The sequence below is a fragment of the Schistocerca gregaria genome, chromosome 2 (genome assembly GCF_023897955.1).
Source record: "Schistocerca gregaria isolate iqSchGreg1 chromosome 2, iqSchGreg1.2, whole genome shotgun sequence".
NCBI lineage: Eukaryota > Metazoa > Arthropoda > Insecta > Orthoptera > Acrididae > Schistocerca > Schistocerca gregaria.
In genome coordinates, this window is record NC_064921.1 from 103,548,164 (window position 1) to 103,563,367 (window position 15,204).

The window sequence follows — 15,204 nt, forward strand, 5'->3', positions numbered from 1 at the left end:
TTCAGATGAAACAAGAAACAAAATTAATCTGGAATTAAATGTCTAAAAATGAAATAACCTATGTTAAACTGACTATAATTGTTAACGTAACACTAAATTATGGTGGCAAGACACATTGTAGAGATAGTGTTAACAAACATTGCTAGATTGTGGGCTGAGTGTAATTTTGAGAATTTTACTGAATCCTTATTGTGATATTTCATTCATTGATTTATTTATTATGTTAGTGTTACATATGATCTGCAGCCTAGAAGACATTGCAGTCTGTGTTCCACAGTTGCTCAGCCACTGCGTTACAGATGTGTTGGAAGGGGGTGGGGGGAGTGATACAGACTTCACTGAGAACTAGGATGCGTGCCAGGAGGGGAATAATGAGCTGGCAGCAAATTACAGGGTGCTGACAGCCATGGGAATTTATTCCATGTCCTTTGGCTTTTTATGATAATCTATGACATTTAAACTGCAGTTTACCTGAATATGTTTGAGTAAACTTGAAAATTGGACAATACACCAAAATATTATACATTTTGACAGGAGACAGTGAAAGTATAGGTAGGAGCCAGTGGGGTACTTGTATCCATCCTCCAACAATGTTGTCGATGCTCCCTGTGAGGTATCACGAAAATGAAAGGGGGTGTGTCAGCTACTGGTTCTGCACAGCCAATGAGAGAGCTGCGGGAAGACGATATGTTTGGAAGCAATAAACTTGTAGATTCTCATCTCAGTATAGAAATGAAGTCCGGTATGCATTTGGCAAAAAATAGCTACATTCGCAGGTTCCGCCATAATCACAACCTCAGCTATTGCAACATATTTGGAAAGAAATGGTGAAATATTTGTGACAACGAAGATATAAATTTCACAACTGTTCTATTAGGATGAAAGTGATGATTAGAAATAGTGAAACCACAGACAACAGGATCAGTAACCGAAAAGGTAGTGAAGATAAAACTATTTATTTTCTTTTATTTTATTTCTTCTAGTGTTATCAAAATGGCCTAAGTTTAAAGTAGTTCTAAACATTTTAGGCGCATACTTGATGTCAGTAAAACAGTTTGTATTTTTGAGTAGTTAAAAATGTTTGAAATAAATTTTTCTCAAGGAGACGCATAAAAAAGACGGCGGGGTCACCTTATATTCAGGGTTGCCTCCTACTCTGGTAAATATGGTACATGTGCTTCCTAATCTTTCAAAACATTGCCATAAGATGTCACTTCTGTGTAAATTAAAAAGTATAGGGGAAATAGTACATCTTCCTTTTCACCTTCTTATTCACCTTCGTATTCATCTACTTCCTTTGTAAAAATGTTGTTTTCCAGTAGTGGCGTTTTCTGAATGTCTGTACATGCTTTTATTACTTTAGACAGTTCTGTAGCATGGGTAAATTCTGTCATACATCCTATAAATATTTCTGTGATACTCGTGATATTTTCTGATACCCTAGAGAAAACCTATGTACTCTACTAGAAAGGTAATATCTGGCTATAATTTCTGAATATATTTTACATACTATATTGAGCAGTGGATTAAAACCATTTCTACAGTTCTCTCTTTTTAAATCAGTGTGGCAATGACTAGTCCCCTCTTTTCTGCCACATTGAGTCCAACAGTTATGTAATAAATGTATAAGTATCTTTACTTTCATTGATGTGTTATTTATAAGTGTAGTGGAACATAAACAAAAAATCAGTTCTACTGTCTTTATTGTCACTGCAGTATGCAACTGAACCCCTTAATAAGTCTCTCTCTTCATTTCAGAAATTTAACTGTGCTGGAAGTAGTGACAAGAACGTAAAAAATGCGTAATTGTTAAGTGCATAAAGTATATATAATGGTATTACATGGTAGAAATCTGTTTTATATTGGAACTGATGAATTTCATAGCCTTGTAACAGATTATATTTCATAAACAGTTTTGCTTAATAGAAGTTGCTTTGTTAAATCTAGCAAATGGTTGAAACCATGAGTGTTTCCACAGTGTTGGGAGATGAGAGTAGCACAATGGCACACACATTTACGATAAAGCCATGTTTTCCATTTTGGAATTAATTCATTGTTCTCCGTATTGTTTCAGTGTCCTATTATATTCTGGGCTTAGTAACTTTTGTCATTATTTCGTGTATAGGTAAAAATGTTTTAGTTTATTGTTAATGTTGTAGATTTTGTGATGAAATCTGAAGTGTCAATAAATTTCCTTTTCTTCCACAGGTGGATGGAAATGTGAACAAAATCTACTGTCAAAACCTCTGTCTCTTGGCAAAGCTGTTCCTGGATCACAAAACTCTTTACTATGATGTGGAGCCATTTCTGTTTTATGTGTTAACCAAAAACGACAAAAAGGTAGGAATACCATTTTAGTTATAAAAAGTAATTTAAAAAGTCACAGAAATAAAACACATGCACATGCACACACAGAGGGAGTAAGTGTGTGAATGAGAGTGAGAGAGAGGGAGATTCTTTTATCAATCACAAAGACAATTTGGGAGGCAGCAATCATGGGAAATGCAGAGGCCACCAGTTAGAATAGAAGTTATATGTAGGCTACCAGATAACATATTTTGAAGGAAGGCTGTGTATGCCGGAAGCAGCTTATAAGCAGCTGTTAGCGTCCCTCTTAGATAGTGAATATACATAATTTAGTAGTAATATGGTGGATGCAGAGGAATTATTAGCAAAGTTAAAACTGATTGCAAATCATGCTGTGGAGAAGTATGTGCCAAGTAATTTAATCAAGGACAGAAAGATTCACTGTGGTTTAATAACAAAATTCACAAAATGTGAAGAAGCAGAGACTGTTGCACTCACGTTGCAAGAGAAAGGGGAAATGTCAACAGGCCAAAGTTAGTAGACATTCAGGTGTTTATAAAAAAACCACTGATGCAAGAAAGATAAAACTGCTTCCACTGTCATACTTTCATGAAGGATCTTGCCAAGAACCTGGGAAAAGTACGTCGTACGTAAATCCACTGCGTAGGTGAAAGGCTTCTATCCATTTACTTATCAACTAGCCTGGTGTGGCAATAGAAGACTCTAAATCGAAAGCTGCAGTCTTAAATTTCATTTTAAAAAAATTGTACCTACAGGAAGATTATACACGCGTACTACTTTTGACTTTCACACAGGCTCCCTTAAGGAGGATATATAAAGAGGCACCCCCCCAGCATTGAGAAGCAACGGAAAGCGTTGAAATCAAATGTGTCACTAAAGTCCAGATGAAATCCCAGTTGTATACAGGGGCATTAATTAGCCCAATCCCAGCTTGCATTTATTGTGAATCTCTCACCCAGCACAAAATGCAGGTGACTCACAAATTTATAGACCCATATCCTTAACATCAGAATTCTGGAACGTACTAAAGTTGAATACAATAAATGCTTTTCTGACAGTAAAGCTTCTGTCTACAAATCGCCACAGATTTAGAAAGTGTAGCTGTTGCAAAACTCAGTTTGCCCTTTTCTCACCTGTGTGCCACTGTAGGCTATTAATGAAGGCAGAGCATACAAAATAGGTACGCAGGCATCTGAACAGCTGAGAGACCTCGTAAGCGATAGAACCCAGTATGTCATCCTGGATGGTGACTGTGGCACCAGGAGTGTTGTTAGATTTTTGTTACATGTGAATTGAAATGGGGATCCTAGAGGGATGACTTTAAGTTCTTTCCACGAAGAACTATTCACAAAGTTTAGAGAATAGACATTTGCAGCTGACTGCAGAATGATTCTGCTGCTACCAGCATACAAGATAAGAAAAATATGAGTGCATATGGACACTTGTTTTTCCTTGTATGTAGTGTTGTCGACTCGGGAGTTCTCTCAAATGCAAAATTATATTTTATAGATGGACACGAACACATTTTGTCACCGATAACAGTGGCAATTTGTGTGTGTGTGTGTGTGTGTGTGTGTGTGTGTGTGTGTGTGTGTGTGAGTGTGTGAGAGAGAGAGAGAGAGAGAGAGAGAGAGAGAGACGAAGGCCATATTGGCCAACAGCTAATTTGTGCCAGGTTGTTGTTTTTTTCCTATCTGCGAAGCAGCATCTTCACTATATGGTGAGTAGCTACTTTCCTTCTCATCATATTCTTACATTCCATCCTCCATTTTCCATTGCTTGACTAAAAAACAATATTGCTATTGACACAATTGTGCTAATGAAATTTGCAACTACATGTTAACACGCACCTTGAAATGCAAAGACGGTTCAGAATTAGGTTGTGCATCTGTACTGAAGAAGGTGTATCCAATGCCTGTCTGGGTTAATCAACTATATGAACACATGGTGTCTGATCTTACAGACATGTCTGCAAGAACAGACACCATGTGGAATCCACAGCTGTGTATATTGCAGGGGGGGATTAAGGGATTACTGATGTCAGCTGCAGTGGACATTACATGGACAAGTAATGGATTCACCCTCTTCAGTGGGGATGCACAAACACGTCAGACTTCCTGCGGCAATCTGGTGGGTATGGAGGAAATGGACAGGGACTGCGGATAGGTGCCACTCGTTGAGAATGTGGGTTGGCTGTGAGGCGTGCGAAGAAAACTAGTCTTCTGACTCTAAGTAACAGATGACAACAATAACAGATAATATTTTCACAGAAGTGTTAGTTAAACAAACTCAGACCTCCCAATGGACTGTCAGGCTGTAGCACACAGTTACACATGTCTGATACATTTGTTGTGTGTAAAAGTGCAGATTGGTGGGAGAAGAGTCTGACTAATTGATGACAATGCAACTGACATGAGTGGTGAAAAAAATATTACTAAGGTTGGTATCTACAATAAGCTAATTGCCAGCACTAATTTTGACATATAATAAATTAAGTTTGCATCCAGATGTGAAAACAATAAAAAATAAAATTGATAGCAAGAAATTCTTAAATCATTAAAGATATTATTGGTCCTCCATAACGAAAACTTGCTACTACGGAACAGCTAGAATGAATAATGCTCTTGAAGAACTTGCACAGTACTGCAATATATTGATGAAAATTGTCAAAGAAATCCAAATATATGTACATTTGCATTGTTTATTTTTGAAAGAGGGGGGGGGGGGGGAGCAATAGAAGATAACATTATTTCCATTAAATAGAATGAGAGCATTATAAAAGTGAGAATATTGATGAAAGTAGTTTGGAAGAAAAACAAAATGGACTGGAAAAGTTTAAATGGTAAATGATTAGTTGAACTAACATTTCAGTGAAATGAAATCAACTTAACCTTCAGTAGGAGATTCAAAACTTTGATATCTAAATAAATCATGAAATTCTAAATCTTGGTGATGAAGTGTAAAAATAATTTTGACAGAGACTTTGAATTTTAAGGTTTATTAAATTTTTTACCCGTCCTCTTTGAAATAGGTAAAATGATGGAAGATAAACCCTTTGCTCCAGAAGTATAATAACCTCATTAGACGTTGATAGTTTTTCCATTATGACAGTAAAAAGTTATTGTCATGTACTAGGTGTACAACTTAACTTCTGCTGTTTTTTTTTCCCCAACATTTGAGGTTTTAATGAAACAAATTGGCTACACATGTACCATTCAACGTATTTTCATTGCTGGCCACTACTTTCTCCCATCTTTCGGTCAGTGTACGAATCCAGTGTCAAAAAAATTGTTCATCTTTTGAACTGATCCAAGAATCGATCCAATTTTTGACTTCATGAGATCGGAAGTGTTGGTCGGCCAGGCCATGCGCCTTTGATCTAAACAGGTGATAGTCAGAGGGAGAAATGTCTGGAGAATACGGCGGATGGTATAGGACTTCCCATTTTAACGTTTCCAAGTACGTTTTGACCTCTTGCAACATGGGGTCGAGCATTGCCGTGCTGCAAAATCAGTTTATCGTGCCTCTCGCTGTATTGCGTCAATTTTGTCTTTTAATGATCTGCTCAAATGCATTAATTGCACTTGATAACGAGCACCTGTGATTGTTTCACTTGGTTTTAACACCTCATAGTACACAACGCCGAGCTGGTCCCACCAAATCCAGAGCATGATCTTGGAGCTGTGAATATTCAGTTTGGCCATCGACACGGAAGCACAGCTGGGATGTCCCCATGATTTTTTTGTGTTTAGGGTTATTGTAATGAACCCATTTTTTTGTCCCCGGTCACAATGCGATGCAGAAACCCCCTTCTGTTTTTACCTCTGAAGCAGCTGTTCACAAATGCCGTTCAACGTCTCTTGGTTTCAGCTCACATGGGACCCCAAGTTCCTTCATTCTGAATCATGCCCATAGCCTTGAGACGTTTTGAAATGGCTTTCTGTGTCACTCTCACTAATCATGCCAATTCTTCTTGAGTTTGACACGAGTCTTCACTCAGCAGTGTCTCCAATTCTTTGAAAACATTCTCTCTTCCACCACTATGCTGGTCTATGACATTAAAATCACCGTTCTTGGAGCATTGAAACCACTCACGACACGTTCTTTCACTAATAGCATCCTTACCATAAATACTTGAGAACATTCGATGAGACTCGGCCACTGTTTCCTTCATACTGAAATAAAACAGTAATACCTCTCGCAAATGACTAGAACTAGGCTCGTAAACTGACATTTTCAATCAAGAACAACTTTATGATGCAGACACAAATTGACTAATGTTTGAATGAGGTTATGTTGACCGAGGTAAAAGCTAATTGCCTGACGTCTGCGATCTGTCTCTTTCGACTGCTACTTAACATTGTCGCCACCTATCGGCTAACGGCAGAAGCAAAGTTGTACACCTTGTAGTTTTTAATATGTACCTCTTGTCATAGTTAAGTGGCAAATTAAAATACGCAATTGCTTTTTGTTTGTATGAAGATGTCTGTAACTACTGGTCCCACCTTCTCTCCTCCCTCTCTTCATATTATTTCCCATAACTTTGGAGAAGACAATATGCTGTAGTCATGCACTTGTTAAACAATGTCTTAGAATTCAAAATGACCTCATCTGAGTTATTTCTTCAATTACTGAGTACATAATAAAATCACTGCTCAGGCCAACATCCCCCATGGTCTTCACCCCCAGTCTCCGTAATCCCCCTCCCCCAGATAATAGCTTACTCTCACATGTTTCATTTGCAATGATTGTATGTCCACACCAGGTCTAACATTTTTTTTCCGTCGTGCTGCAGGAATGGCCAAGAATTCTGTATGGATGCGAAGCTCCGTCACACTAGTGCGCACTTCCCCACAATCTTGCCATATGTCCGAGCAGAAAAGGGGAAAGGGGGGAAAATTGCACCATTGTGCAGTTTTCAGTATTATTTAATTATTGACAGTGTTGCAGATTATTGTCCTTATTGCCATGAAATGGTGACATATCTACTTTCATAATCCAAAAAATCCTTTTGTGCATGTGCATTGATTGATGCAGTGTATTACATTTGCAACCTCCTTATGAAGAAACAGAAACTCTTCGCACAGATAACAGTGTAGAACTCCTGGATAGTTTTAACATAAAAGAATTTGTCTTTTAAATGTGAATTACTTTACAGAAAGATCAGTTCCATCTTCACATACAAAGGAGCAAGCTCAACTGAAATGGCAAAAAATTCTCAAAAACAGATCATAAAAAGTGTTGGCAGTGTCCACGAAACATTTAGAGAACTATTCTTATAATTCTTTTTGCACAACTTCGTGTTCACAAACCACAGTGGAATTTCTCTTGCTGACAATTTACCATGTCACCGAGCCTCATGCAATTGCTTTGAAGAACATCCTTTAGTATTAGCGTGAATGATTTGGCCATCCAAATTGCCCGACTTGAATCCTGACGATTTATGGGATATAATTGAGAGGTCAGTTTGTGCACAAGACCCAGCACCGACAACACTTGCAGTTAAGGATGACTATAGAGGCAGCATGGCTCAATATTTCTGCAAGGGACAGCTAACAACTTGTTGACCCCATGCCACGTTGAGTTGCTGCACTATGCCAGCTAAAAGGTGATCTGACACAATAGTAGGCAATATCCCATGACTTCTGTCACCTCTGTGTATGAGGCACAGGAGTGCCTCTGAAATGTTTGAAGTCACAATAAGAAAAATGTTAGACTGAAGCATGTTAGACTGAAGCTTGATTTCCTACAAAAAATGCTGTGTTGCGTGTCACCAGCAGCAGTAATGTAGGTAAAAAAAAAATTAAGTTCCTCATTTCTCACTACCACAGCAAAATAACAGTGACAACTGGATTCTTTATCTTGACTTTAGATGATGATGCTTCAGCAAATTGAAGTGAGCTGCCACCTAAGACAAGGATAGTGACGAATAAAAAATAAATAAATAAATGCAACTCCTCCTGTGAGGCAGAAATGAAAGTTTGTAGCAGGCAACAGTCAGTAAAAAATGTGGATGTGCAGACGCCTGTCATAGTCATTTAAAAATTAGTGATACTGATGCTGAAGGCGTTTTCTTTATTGAAAATGAGAATTTGAATTAATTTTAATAAGAAAGCAAAAATAAATATATGATCAGTTAAATATATTTTTTTCAGTGCTATTAATGTAACTGAATTACATTTGCATAATCCATGAATCCTTCAACCAAAGCTTGACAATCTGCAGGAATTATCTTAGGTATGGCTGTCTTTGAAATTGTGAAAATAAGATGCAAGGCTTCTTTGGCAAGTGGGGAGGGGGGGGGGGGGGTGTTTGACCTACCTTCATATTTGCAATGTCATCATCATCTTTTCAAGGTTGACTACTGTGTGTTCTGAAAATATCTCTTTGCAGTTTATGCACCATACAGGGATACACATAGTGTGTGGTTTCTATTTATATAAATTTGTACTAATCCAAGACTATTATTTTCAGGTGGTCCATATTAATTTATTGACGATACCTCTCTCACAGTTCCCATGTTCCCATTAGTATAAGGTATGTAAATTTGTAACAGAATTAAAGTTTTTGATGTAAGTTACGTTGATTTCAGGGATGCCACCTTGTAGGTTACTTCTCAAAGGAAAAGCATTGTCAGCAGAAGTACAATGTATCGTGCATAATGACAATGCCACAGTACCAAAGGCAAGGCTATGGAAGATTCCTCATCCATTTTAGTAAGTGAATGTGTTTAATTTCTTTGGCAACAGTTTGGCATTATAATAAGGCATAAAGGTTGTTCATTGGTAGTATTATATTCTGTACCAATTGGCCTGAAAGTGTTAAACCTATTCAGTGGAGAGGTTTGGGTGCAAAGCATGAAAATTTACACAGACATTTCATTCCAAGAATGATGAAACCTATTTGAGAAAAAGTAGCTGACTTTGTACTTTGATGACACATTTCATTATTCTTCATATAATCCAAATAGGAATGGTATTGTTCTAAATCTGTTATTAGAGCTCAGAATTAAATCACAATCTTTACTTTGGGAGATGGTTTTAAAAAGATAGATTCCTCTAACCATTATGTCTCCACATATCATGTTTATCATGTGTTGAACTGGAACTTGAACCGCTGAATCATTTGTTTAGCTTTGATGTATCACTATTCCTCATGGGGCACCTCTATCTTTGGGTAGCTGATACTTTCGCTTCTTTTTGTTTCTGCATTACAATTCATACTGTGATGATGCAACAGGTATAATTTTACAACAAAAACTGAATTACAACAAATCACAAATAATTTTTGGTAGAAGCTTAACACTTTGGAGACTGGCCGCCACTTATAAGAATATCGGGCTTAGGAAATCTGTCATTTATGTCAGTTATTTAAAGTGTTAACTGCCACATATAAAATGTGTATCATGTGAATAAAATTGCTGTATCTACACGAATAATTCGTACTAAGGAGTAGGCTTCAATACTTATTTTTTAAATTTACTTTAGCTCTTCGATGGAGTTCAGATTTTAAAATGATAGTGATTGATTGGTTTGTTGGTTAGTTGGTTTATTTGGGGGAGGGGACCAACATCAGTCCCATTGAGTTAAGGAAAGATGGGGAAGGAATTCAGCTGTGCCCTTTCACAGGAACCATCCCTGCGTTTGCCTGAAGTGATTTAGGGAAATGACGGAAATCCTAAATCAGGCTGGCCAGGCGTGGGTTTGAACTATCATCCTCCGGAATGTGATACCAGTGTGCTAACCGTGCGCCACCTTGCTCGGCTTAATAATAATAAAAGTATAATTGTCCTTCCAGAAAAAAAGTGTGGGGTGATTAATTGAGCAATTTCTTCCACTTGAGCTTCTAAATTTCTTGCTCACTCAGCCTCCATGACATATTTGCAGAAGAATTACAGCAACCTGCAGAATCTAAAGATCACACACATGAAAATATGTCAGTGCAATCATACTGGCTCAGCTATTTGTGACAGCAGCTGTTAAATTTGCCAACATGTCTTTCGGAATAATTCTAGAACTTGACAACAGAAGGCAGCACCTGTCAGGGGTAAGGTAGTGAGTGAGACGTCTGTATGTTGTTCTCATATGCACATAAAGTGTAATGAATGAATGTTATGAGAAATACCGTATATACTCGAATAATCCACGCATGTTTTTTCCCAAATTGTAGGACGAAAAACTGAGGTGTGCGGATTCTTTGAAAATTTGTTGGTACTGCTCTGCTTCCAACAATACATCCCATTTTACTATTGCATTGTTGTGGCCTCAGTCTGTGACGCATCAGTAGCACGTTAGGAGTGAAGTATTAACGTCTTCAAACTTGTTAATTATGGCTACAAGTTCTCGTTATTGCTTGTACACTGTTAAAGAGAAAGTGAAAATTATTGAAGAAACCAACAACATTGGAAACCGTGCAGCAGGAAGGAAGTACGACGTGAGTGAGAGTTGTATTCGAACTGGCAAAAAAATAAACTGCAGCTTCAAGAAACTAATATTAATCGCCTGGCATTTCGCGGACAAAAGCGAAGCATCCGGACCTCGAAAAAAGGTTCTGCGATTATGTAGGAGAGAAGTGACAATACGGATACGCGGTAATGAGTGAAATGTGCCAACTTAGAGCATTGTCTTTAGCCAAAGAACTAGGCATTACCAGTTTCAAAGCTAGACGGGGCTAGCTATCAAGATTTTTCAACCGAAATGATTTAGGATTTCGGAGGAAAACTACTATCTCTCAGCGGCTCCCAGGCAATTACGAGGAAAAAATAGTGAATTTTCATTGTTACGTGACAAATCTGCGCTGTAAACAGTCCTATATATTATCGCAAATTGGTAATGCGGATCAAATGCCACCTTACATGACATTTAAAAGGAAAACTATTCCGAAAATATCAGTAAAAGGCATACCGGTATTAGTGAGAGTGAATCCGAAAGGGTGGATTGACAGTGAACTTAATTGACTCGGTGACACATGTTTGGCAACGTCGTCCTGGTGCGTTACTGAATCTGCGCAACATGTTGGTTCTGGACAGCTTCCGCATACATACAACTAAGGAAGTGGGAGACAAATTACAAAAAGGGAAAACTGACTTGGTCATTATCCCTGAAGGCCTAACATCCATCCTACAACCACTAGATGTTTGTATAAATCGACCATTCAAAGCTGCACTTAAACAGCGATATACGCAATGGATGGCTGATGAACTCTGGTAAAATCAAACGGCCGTATTTGTCCCAGATTTTTGAATGGGTGAAAAGTGCATGGGACTCGACTCCGCAACCACTGGTGGAAAAATCCTTCAAAAAATGTGGAATCACAAATTCACTGGATGGAACAGAGGATGACACTCTATGGGAAGATGGTGAAGACGACAATGATTCTCCCGCTAGTGATGACAATGAAAGTGATGAATAGAGTGGTAAGAGAGGAAAGCGTATTGGTATTGACTAAAATATTTTATTGCACATACCGTATTAACAAATTCTTAAACAAGATAATTCACATTTCTTTTTTTGCTATTGAAGGTACGTGTAGAGTCCCAGTTGGCGGTGATAATGTTCCCCGACCACCTGCCCGTTTAATGGGCCAGCTGCATGCTGCTGGCCGCCTGCTCGCCAGCTGCACGCCGCTGAATCACTTGCGTTTTAATGATGTATCAACCTGTACAGCAGCGTTGCTTCAAACCAGTAGTTATTACGCATACTTTTGAACACATCATAATGTTGGAACACTTTTTGTAAATAAAACAAATTAAAACAAAAAATAATCCCCCCCCCCCCCCCCCTTCCTCTTAACTGGGGTGCACGGATTATTCGAGTGTATACGGTATGTTCATATTCCTAAGTTAAATAGGAACCGGAAATTGTTATCTTTTTTTTTTTACAATTTTGATACTACTTTTTACTATTTTTGTTCCCATCTTTTGCCAATTTTGAGCCTATTCTTGGCAATTTTGTTGTTACACTCTGCCAGTTGTAGCGTTTTTTTCTGGTGGCTTATATTTTGGTTATATTCTTCATTTTGTTGTATTTTATTAGTTTTCAGTCTTGTGTGGGAAATGAACATGAATCTACAAATTATATTTATTGGTTTCATGTATTTCATTTGGGCAGGGGGGAGCACATTAACTTCAAATTTATTAAATTTAGTCAGTGAAAGAACAAAAGCTACTCTGCGTCCTGACGATGTTAAAATTTTTTTAAACATAAAGCATTGCCATAGCTTTATTCTGAGATACTATGTCACCAACTCTTCAGTATGGTGTGGGGGTATCGGTATTTGAACACAGAAATCAAAGTGCTTTCAGTACAATAATACACTTGACAATATACATATTTTTTGCTAGTGTGGCAAATTATTTTGCTAAATTATGGGAAGGTATTTGTATCTCTTCAGAATATTTACACTGCACAGACCTGCCATTCCAGGTATACATAACAGGCTCTTTGCCATTTCATCATTCATAAAGTTCATGATCATCATAGTATATTTGAAAGAACAACTTCTGCTATTAACACAGACTGGTATATACACACATTAAAAAACGTTTCACATCACCTCTGTTCCGAGAGTTCCAGAAACTGTACAGAAAATTGAAATAGAGATCAACTAAACATCACTTCCACCCTTTCTATTGCTCATGAAAACCACACATTGAATGTTACACAGCCATACGACGAGACCGTCAGAGGTGGTGGTCCAGATTGCTGTACACAGTGGTACTTCTAATACCCAGTAGCACATCCTCTTGCATTGATGCATGCCTGTATTTGTTGTGGCATACTATCCACAAGTTCAACAAGGCACTGTTGGTCATGTTGTCCATAAATAGCCCTTTACAGTCTATCCCAGGCATGTTCGATAGGGTTCATGGTTGGAGAACATGCTGGCCACTCTAGTCGAGCTATGTCGTTATCCTGAAGGAAGTCATTTACAATATGTCCCCAATGGGAGAGCAACTTGTTGTCCATGAAGACGTATGCCTCATCAATATGATTGCGCTATTGGTCGGAGGATGGCATTCACGTATCATACAGACATTGTAGCGCCTTCCATGACCACCAGCGGCATATTTCGGCCCCACATAATGCCACACCAAAATAGCAGGGAACCTCCACCTTGCTGCATTCACTGGACAGCATACAGCCTGACCAGGTTGCTTCCAAACACGCCTTCGATGATTGTCTGGTTGAAGGCATTTGCGACACTCATCAGTGAAGGAAAAGGGGTTCCAATCCTGAGCGGTCCATCCGACATGTTGTTGGACCCATCTGTACCGCACTACATGGACGTCAGGAGTGAATTTGCCCACCATGCAGCCTATTGCGCACAGTTTGAGTCATAACACGACGTCCTGTGGCTGCACGAAAAGCATTATTCATCATGGTGTCATTGTTGTCATGGTTCCTCTAAGCCATAATCTGTAGGTAGTGGACATCTACTGCATTATTAGCCACTGTGGGGCCTGAGGGAGGCATCATCGACAATTGTTCTGCTCCTCCATGTCTGAACAACATCGCTTTGGTCCACTCAAAGACGCATGGACACTTCCCTTGTTGAGAGCAAAGCAACAGTAGGGACGTGATCGAACCATGGTATTGACCGCCTAGGCATGGTTGAACTACAGACAACACGAGCCGTGTTGCTACTGATAGGCTATCTGAACCCCTCCGTCTAATAGGTGCTGCTCATGCATGGCCGTTTACATATTTGGGTGGGTTTAATGACATCTCTGAACAAAGGGCCTGTGTCTTTGTACAGTACCCACAGTCATCGTCTATATTCAGGAGTTCTGGGAACCTGGGTGATGCAAAATGGTTTTTGATGTGTGTATCTGTGGCCACACAAGTCCTATTGTGAGGATGTAACCCGATATGTTTCCTGTACCTCTGCTAGAAGTATCTCTCATCAGATACTTCATGATTTTCAAACATTTGTTGCTTTCTCAATTAAAAATTGCTTTTCCCATAATAGTCACCATTAATAAAATCCCATGTATACTTGTGTACTTGGACTTGGACTTTGACTAAAATATCCTGAACCTTGAATTCACTTCATAGTTTCTGTGTAGCACTGAAGTCGAACTATGTGTTTAACAATGTTTCCTGTGAACAGAAATCTTGGAGGAGCTGGGTGGAGTGTAGTGAATGTTTTGCCCTTTTACCACTTGTGAGTCACTTGACGAACTTTCATCACTTTGTCTCTGATGAAGTAACATTACATTCTTTTTCACTTTCTGAGCTATTACAGTGATAAGTGTCACATTCAGAATCAGTATTGTCATTCTTTTTGGGAAGCACTACCTAATTGGGAGTACAGGACAGAGGCTAGAAAATATGACAGCTGAGATACAGACGTAGGACTGTATGCTCTCTAGTAACAGAACACCTAACTAATGGTGCTGATATGGATTTTTTTTTTTTTTTTGAAAGTCTGTTGTTAAATTGCCCAAGTGTACTCGGGATTTTGAGTTTGTGTCAAATTAATAAAAATAAGATAACTTGGGATTTTATGCTAAGGGAGGTAACTCGGGACAGAAATTAGTTTTAACCACCAATGTCAAGTTTCCTCACACCTTTGCACAAAAATTTGTGCCATAAATGACATATTTTAACACATACTTTTGCAAAACACGCATATAATAAACAAAAATGCCACTTTGTCTATCTTTGTCTATCTTTGTTTCCTTCTGTCAACCAGCCATCGCACAGGACACACGGCATCACGCAAATTTGCTATTGGCAGTATAACAAAACACTAAATGTTTATGGCATTGTCTACTCAATATTATTTCTACTATGTTGTGATGCCTGTTTTGGCAGCCTTACCTTATCTGTAATGTAGTCCAAGCAGTTGATAAAAACGAGACGAGGAGGCACC

The 15,204-nt window shown here is 38.5% G+C and overlaps 1 protein-coding gene across 4 annotated transcripts in view; it reads left to right on the forward strand.

Annotated features, from left to right (window-relative positions):
* Positions 1-15,204, forward strand: part of LOC126336441 (histone acetyltransferase KAT6B) — a 241,790-nt gene that overhangs the window by 198,176 nt on the left and 28,410 nt on the right. For all 4 annotated transcript variants that reach the window (XM_050000140.1, XM_050000142.1, XM_050000143.1 and 1 more), the window contains exons 9-10: positions 2,209-2,340; positions 8,921-9,044. In XM_050000140.1, coding sequence (XP_049856097.1) covers positions 2,209-2,340; positions 8,921-9,044 — 256 coding nt within the window. The remainder of the gene's footprint in view (positions 1-2,208; positions 2,341-8,920; positions 9,045-15,204) is intronic.